Source organism: Amaranthus tricolor, chromosome 9 (assembly GCF_026212465.1).
Source record: "Amaranthus tricolor cultivar Red isolate AtriRed21 chromosome 9, ASM2621246v1, whole genome shotgun sequence".
Taxonomy (NCBI): Eukaryota; Viridiplantae; Streptophyta; class Magnoliopsida; order Caryophyllales; family Amaranthaceae; genus Amaranthus; species Amaranthus tricolor.
Window position 1 is genome coordinate 25,271,775 of NC_080055.1, and position 8,021 is coordinate 25,279,795.

At 32.2% G+C, this 8,021-nt stretch overlaps 1 protein-coding gene across 2 annotated transcripts; it reads left to right on the plus strand.

Annotated features, from left to right (window-relative positions):
• Positions 1 to 986: 986 nt before the first annotated feature.
• LOC130824381 (alcohol dehydrogenase-like 6) lies at positions 987 to 7,657 on the plus strand. Of its 2 annotated transcripts, XM_057689363.1 has the most exons (10): positions 987 to 1,274; positions 1,407 to 1,549; positions 2,530 to 2,567; positions 4,067 to 4,389; positions 5,125 to 5,207; positions 5,291 to 5,366; positions 5,456 to 5,517; positions 6,586 to 6,681; positions 6,770 to 6,931; positions 7,263 to 7,657. In XM_057689363.1, the coding sequence occupies exons 1-10, from the start codon at positions 1,229 to 1,231 to the stop codon at positions 7,377 to 7,379; spliced, it is 1,146 nt and encodes a 381-aa protein (XP_057545346.1). In that variant the 5' UTR covers positions 987 to 1,228; the 3' UTR covers positions 7,380 to 7,657. The 2 variants fall into 2 exon arrangements, with proteins under 2 accessions (XP_057545346.1, XP_057545347.1); XM_057689364.1 differs by lacking the exon at positions 6,586 to 6,681 and having other exon boundaries at positions 998 to 1,274.
• The last annotated feature ends 364 nt before the right edge of the window (positions 7,658 to 8,021 follow it).

Below are 8,021 nucleotides of genomic sequence, written 5' to 3' on the forward strand. Positions count from 1 at the left end.
TTACATGCAAGGATTTATGCTCATATTCGTGGTACTTTAAAGATTTTTTTTTTTTACAAAATTTAATATTATCCATTATTGGTTTAAGGAGTGATATTTGGTGATAATGCAAATTTGTGATTATATGTTCGACCATGAATAGATGATGGAATTCATTCTGGGAATATCTTTTTATCAAAACTTTAAATATAAAACCAAAAAGCTACAATAATTATCTTTTTATAGCTTTTGAGGTTTTAACCCATTTTTTTACGTAATAAATAAACAATAATTGATTATCAAATATCTCTACAACAATTGATTTAAACAAATTAATTAATATTTTCACTATTTGATCAAATCGGATAACCTATATCAATCAAAAGTCTATAATAACCCAAGAATTAAGTCTTATTTTAATTATTGTATGCATTCCTTTCTTCATATAATATCTCGTGAGTTCGATTCTTGTCTACTACTCCCTCTGTCCATTAGGTTTGCCCCACTTACTTTTTTAGCTATCTTACTAAATTTATTTTGTCTCATTTATATTTTTAATTATGGATTTACAACTCACATTCTTTCTTTAATTCTCATTCGTATATTAGACTTATATTTTTTTCATCTTATTCATATATTTTGACTGTTCTCGACTTTTTCTTGCTTTTTTATAAGGCAAATTTGATGAAAAAGATGTTCTATATTTAAAAAAAGAAAAAATAAATCATAAATAACATCAATTTAGGGGTAATTTCCTAGAATAATACCAACTTTAGTTTATAAATTAATTTATCAATTTTTTGTCATATAATATCTTATAATTTAATTTATAATATATTAGGGATTTTATAGAAAAGCGCCCCTCTAAGCTGAAATTATTCACAGTTAAAATTTGAAATTTCCTAGAGAAATAAATAATAGATTATATTATTTCTGCTAATTTAAAAAAAAAAAACAGTCTATAGTAACCCAAAATTTAAACATGGAAATTGGAAAGGAGTGGGAGACAATTAATGAACAGTAATAAAAGGAGAAAGCAATCAAACATTTAAAAATAGAGTTCTTCCAAAAAAAAATATTTTTAATGGTGTTCAAAAATGTTGGTGTGGTAGGTAGATGAACAGGATTTATGAGTGGGAATGATGACAGACAGCACAACAATTAGCGCGAGATCACCTACTCTGCGATTTGAACAGTATATTGACTTTCTAATCATCTGCGATTTTCAACTATTTCATCTTCAATTGTTATGGATTCATCATCTCATACTCAGTCTCAGATTATTACCTGCAAAGGTAGGTACATTTGTGATGTGTATGTATTATTCCTCAATTTGGTTGATTTTGTATGATTTTTTCTAATTCAATTGAAATTTCGCTAAGAATTAAGTGAATTAGCTGCGTTTCTCTTTGTTCTTTGTTGAGCAGCTGCTGTGGCATGGGGACCTGGTCAAGATTTGGTAATGGAAGATGTTGAACTTAGTCCACCACAATCCATGGAAATTCGGATCAAAGTTGTTTGTACTTCTCTTTGTCGTAGTGATCTTTCCGCTTGGCAATCACAATCTCAGGTCTTTCCTTATTCTTCTTTTTTCTTCTTTTCACAAATCACACTATTCCGTCCTGCTTCTAAAAATGTGCTAGATGCTCGATCATATAGAATAGACCTCTATTATTTAGGGGTTATAAATAATGGAGTATTAACTGACATTGGTTTAAAATGCTTTGCTTTTAGTTTAGTTACTTATTTTTAGTCTCATAATATTAAAAAATTTAAAAATAACCGGGTGTTCAAATTTTTGAGTATTTTTGCTCACCCCTTGTCTTTCTCATTACCACACTGCAATTATTGACTCCCATGGCGGGTTTAATGTAGCAGCTTTAGTTGGTGAAGCTACACTATTAAGTATTAATGGATGTTTTACTTTTTATTTTATGTGTAAGAAAAAAAATACTCAAATAACGTCTTGTTTAATCTGTTTTAAATTTAGAAATATAAACTAAAAATCCCAATTTAGGGTAGGTGTTTCAAATTTATAAATCCCAATTTTGAAATATTATTTAAAAATTCTCACTTTTGGGACATCTTATAAGAGATATAAAAGAATATGTGACATCATTTATTGGTTCATCTATTTTTTTTTCTAAGTTTTTCTAAAAGGTTAGGAATTTTAACAATTTTTTAAAGTTGAAATTTTTAGAATAAAATGACCAAAAGTTGAATTTTAAATGATTTCTCAAAGTTGGGATTTTTAGATTTGACAACCTGATTTTTAATTTCAAATTTTCATAATGCATGTTTTCATAATATAACTTTTTATAAATTTTAATCATGCATAACAAGAAATGTAACAAGTAATTCCTACAAAATGAGTAATAGATGATAAAAGATTTTTTCCGACTGACCTTTATTAGAAAACACTTCAAATATATAAGAAGTGCACTCAAAAGAAAATTCATGATTTTTGGTCTTGTGGATTTCCATTTTAAACTACTACTTCTATATTGCATTGGAAAGGTTTGAAGTTGATGATACAAGCTGGTTGTGCAGGAACTCTTCCCTCGGATTTTTGGCCATGAAGCATCTGGGTATGTAATTCCATTTCCATTAACTTCAACTAATAGTCTAATACTACAATTCACAAACCACTAACCATGTACATAAACTGGTAAAATTGTTTCTGTATGCCTGAAAATGCAGAATATGGTAGTAAAGTGTGAAGCATATCTATTATAATTATAAAGACTGATTACTCTCTGATTCTAAGTGTTTTCTTTGAACTTTTTAGTACATATTGTACATTCATCCTCCAATCATGTGTCTGTTTACATTTCCACTACACCTGATTCCTTGAGTTTTCTGCATCTTTATGTAAAACTAAGCATGCTAACATTATAGATCAAATTACATTCCAAAAGACAAAAAACATGGTCTCACGACTCACTAAAGATCTTTTCTTCCCTAGTACTTGGAACTGAACTTACTAGAACTGAAGTGAACTTGAGAAAATTGAACTGAAAAATAATAGAGAGAACAAGTACACTAATTACACTCTTCATATTCCTAATTCTCTACTCCATCCTCTTCTGTACTCTATAAATTCTTGTAAAAGTTTTTTCCTTGTGTACTTCAAGCAGTATTTTCCTTGGGAATATCTGAATAGAGGAATTGGGGACTAACTTGAAATAGTATCTAATGGCAAATGTGTTAGTGTGGACTCCAAGTTTTGTTCACTTCTTTGAAACTTGTTCAAACCATGAACGACAATATTGAGTTGTTTCAAACTATTTATTCAGCCACATATAGCTTTTACTTCAAGTGGTAATTTTGACAAATTCAAGTATTAGCTAATGTTATCTTGTTAGTGATAATTAGTAAATTGGAAGGGTTTGGAATGGCCTGGACTCTGGAATCATTTTTAGATTGATCTGTACTTTCTATTAGATGATCTAACTGCATAAATGTTGGATATAGAACACTGCAAGAAGGATGTTTTCTAATTCATGTGCTTCATGTAATTCAGACGTTACCACCACTGCATATTATCTTTTATACTTCATTAACTAATGATATAACAATTAAAACTGGTAGAAAGATGTGCAAGTTCCTTGCTTCGTCCAGCTTAACTTGCATGATTGCACTTCTGAGTTCTGAGTCATGACTTGGAAGGTTATCAAACTTGCTAATCTACTTTTGAAATTATTATGCTTATTCTATCCAGATGCAGTGATGTTTGTAAAAATTGGTTGACTATCTAATTTAGAAACAGTTCATGATTGAACTTCCTGATGTTTTCACAATTGAATTAAAAGGCGGAGAAAAGATAGGAAAGAAATGTTTATTACTTGGGGTATTTTGGTGAAAATTATTGTAAAATCATCCATATTGGAGGAAGAGATTTTCAATTTTTCATTAGTGATATTTATCTTCTGAAGAATATTGTGTATGTTAATGTGTAAAATTTTATCATGGAAACTATTGTTTTGGTTTCTGGAAACTTAGGTGGACTTCAATTTAATTGTGAGACTAATTTCCCTCGTTTATAATATCAAGAACCAGTTCTGTAACTGCATGTATATTTCTGCAGAATTGTTGAGAGTGTGGGGGAAGGAGTGACAGAATTCCAAGAGGGTGATCATGTGCTGACATTATTTACGGGAGAGTGTATGACATGCAAACATTGCAAGTCTAGTGAAAGCAATATGTGTCAGGTTCTTGGTTTGGAAAGAAGAGGTGTAATGCACAGTGACCAGAAGACACGGTTTACAATCAAGGGAAAACCTGTTTATCATTATTGTGCCGTATCCAGTTTCAGTGAGTATACTGTCGTTCACTCTGGTTGCGCTGTGAAAGTGAGACCTGATGCTCCTTTGGAAAAATTGTGTCTTTTCAGTTGTGGAGTAGCTGCTGGTAAGTGTGCATAGTGGAAAAATTGTGTCGTTCACCTGCTCTTTTATTGCAATTTACTGCCTTGTTGATGGTTTCTGAAATCTGTATGTCATAGCTGTTAATTGGGATGCCAAATCTCATAGCTACTTATTTGACCCTTCCTGAATTTCACCCTGATGCTCTTAAATTAAAAGGAAGAAAACATACAAACATGGTCAGGTGTTTGGATCGATCTATTATTAACTAATAAAATAATTAATTCTCCACTAAAAGTACATATATAGTGCAATTATAATAGCTATGGACATATTTTTGCATATTGATAGTAGTTCAACAAAAATTCAATAATAAGCTCAAAAGTCCCCTAATGTGATTTTTAATTAAAAATTCACACCGTGTTCCGCTATAGCCGTTTTCCACGATACTGCGACTGTTTCCCCAAATGCATCTGCGACCATGCTTTCTTTTTTTCATGCTTTGTACTGTTTGGGGAGGACATAAGGGGGACCTTTATCCATCACATTCTTTTTATTGTTTGGTTGGGCTGACCTAGTTTATGTGCTAGTGTCTGCGGATCTGCGTGAAGTATAAGTAAGAAAATCAGGTGGAAGAACCAATCTCTACGGACTTTCATGATGAGGCAAACTAAAATGCTTTTGATTCCCAATGTACTGTTTATGTCGACTATGTCATAGTTGTGCAAAAATTTTCTTGAAGTTACTCTGACTAGAGTTCTCAAATGAACATGTGTCTAAGGTCTAGGTGCTGCTTGGAAAGTTGCAAATATATCAAAAGAGTCAACCGTAGTGATTTTTGGCCTTGGAACTGTCGGACTTTCTGTAAGTAATGCAATGTTTTTTTTTCCTGTTTTATGTTTCGCAAAGGACTGTTTTTAAGGGTCTTGAAACTCCTGATTCATCAGGTAGCTCTGGGTGCCAAAATAAGAGGAGCTTCTCAAATTATAGGCGTTGACACAAACTCCGACAAGTTTGAGAGAGGTATCAAAAAGTGCTAGTGTGTTGATTCATCCATTTTGCTTCTTTGTTTAGAATTATGATTGTTAAACTTCTATTGTGGTTTCTTGCAGCAAGATTATTTGGAATAACAGACTGTCTTAATCCAACAGACCATGATGAACCTATACATCAGGTATTTCACAATTTTATTCCACGTTAATTGGTTATCCGTTTGAGAGATCATACAAACATGAATAACATAAGACAGCTATAATTTCTCCTTTAATGTTGATCTGTAGGATGACATTAATCCCAACATATGGGTGTTTCATCTGTTACCACAAGTGTCGCAAGAATATAGTTTAATTCGTTTTTGAAACATAAAAATGAAATATAGCCTGGGATGTCAATGTGTTCCATGATATTTCTGCTAATTTCAAAATATGAAGTGAAAACCAACTTAAATTTTTACTCTTTTGCAAAACTAGCCTTCATCACAGAAAAGCTTATTGACTTGTCGCATTTTGATTTAAATCTAATAACAATCCTGACACCAAACCTAATCTTGAATATCCAAAAATGAAAACTGTCAGTTACATATTCATTGATCATACTTGCAAGTGGAAATCAAGCACATTGATTGCATGCTTAACAAATAGCAAAGTGCGGTAATGAAACTTCTTCGATTTACTATATCTTCATGGGGACACAAGTGTGATTACTTGAACTTAGAAAATTAAGAGCTGTTTCACTTTAATTGAAAACAATACCCTCAATGCCACTAAGCTATCGTTAAGGAAAACTTAAAATTCAAGTTTGAATGTATCCTCAAAAAAAATGTGTTTACTAAGCTTAAAATTTGATGCCATGCATGGACGATCACAAAGATGCATCACTTGCATACACATCATATAAAAACTGATTGACATTGTCTATAGCAACGACTTACTCACTTCATAAAGCACTTAAAAAGCCATTGAAAAGTTTTTCTATGGCCAAATTCATCTCCTTCTCATAATTAGTGCTGGTCTTTTGTGGGTTGTGGATGGGGGTGGTTACCCTCTTACAATTGTGTTGTGAAAAAGCACAAACAAAAACTAGTCATTTCTATTTTGCAGTTGAAAACTGCACTATTACTTCGTGTATGTGGTGTGGACTCTATTTAAACTGGACTTAGTTGCCATGTTGAATTCCTAATGCGATAGTTTTTTTTTTTGTATGAGCTCACAAATTCACTACCAGTATTTTGCTTCTTGTGCAGGTCATTAAACGCATGACTAACGGAGGAGCAGATTATGCATTTGAGTGTGTGGGTGACACCAGAACTGTAACAACAGCTTTGCTGTCATGTTGTGATGTAATTCTTTGATATCTTTTTTTTTTGTCTTTTGCAGACATATTGTGTGTATTGCACATCTAAAACTGTCTTTTTTGTGCTTCTTCAGGGATGGGGTTTGACTGTTACTCTTGGTGTGCCAAAGATGGATCCTGAAGTGAGAGCTCATTATGGATTGCTTCTTTCAGGGAGAACATTGAAGGGAACTCTTTTTGGAGGGTGGAAACCTAAGTCAGAACTTCCTAAATTGATGGACATGTACATAAGGAAGGTCAGAACAAAGTTACAGATTTTTGAGACTTATTTTTTCCCACAAAGTTACATATTTTTTCTCATTGATATTCCCTTTGTATTTTAAGGCTCATTCACAACCATTTACAAACTTTTTTGTGACAAAATATAATGCATAATAATGCAGTTACAATTTTATTCCTTTGAACATTTCTGCTGACACAATTGAACAGTATGATAGCATATTCTTGCAGCATCTATGCCAGGTGTAGGCATATTTTCGATTATTAGCATTTGCATTACGTCCATTGCTTGCTTGTTTTTTCATACGCATCCGGGTATATTTACATATCTTTCTGAAATTCCGACAGGAAATCCCATTAGATGAATTCATCACACATAATCTTCAATTTGTGGACATAAACAAAGCATTTGATCTTATGAACGGAGGGAAGTGCCTACGCTGTGTCATTCACATGCCTAATTAGTTGATTTGTTTCTCTGGATTCCACGGGCAATAATTCTTTTCCGGCAAGTTTAGTGACGCAGTTGTTACCAACTGTTATCATGTTCAGACGGGGTAGTAAGAACGACAGTTCGTAGCAGTAGTAGTACGACTGTACGAGGTTTCTAAGGTAATTAAGTAAAGCTTTGATGTGAGTAAATTGAAATCCTTGGTCACTACCAAAAGGCTAAATGTTGAGTACAACTGAAAATTTTTACTCAATTACATTCTGACATATTGAAGTGCAGCAATGTTTTGTAATTTTAATTTTATGATTCTTTACACTTTGTCCTCCTCTCTTACCCTATCACATTATCATCACCATCTCCAATGGACAATGAAAGATTCTCCATCAATGACCGAAAGGTAGGGAGGTTCTGAGCCAGTTTAAAGTGCCAAACCGCACTAGACCCCCTAAACAAAGGGGCCTCGTATTCTAAATTTCACAATTATATATAAGTATTACTCCCTTTGTTTTCACTTGTATTTTATTTCACTTTTTACTCAAATTTCAATGTAAATTTAAAAGTCAAATAATTTTAATTGAGAGTTTTTTAAAAATTCTAAAAAGTTAATATATAGAAAATATATATTAAAACGAATCTATTAAGATTTCACATAAATT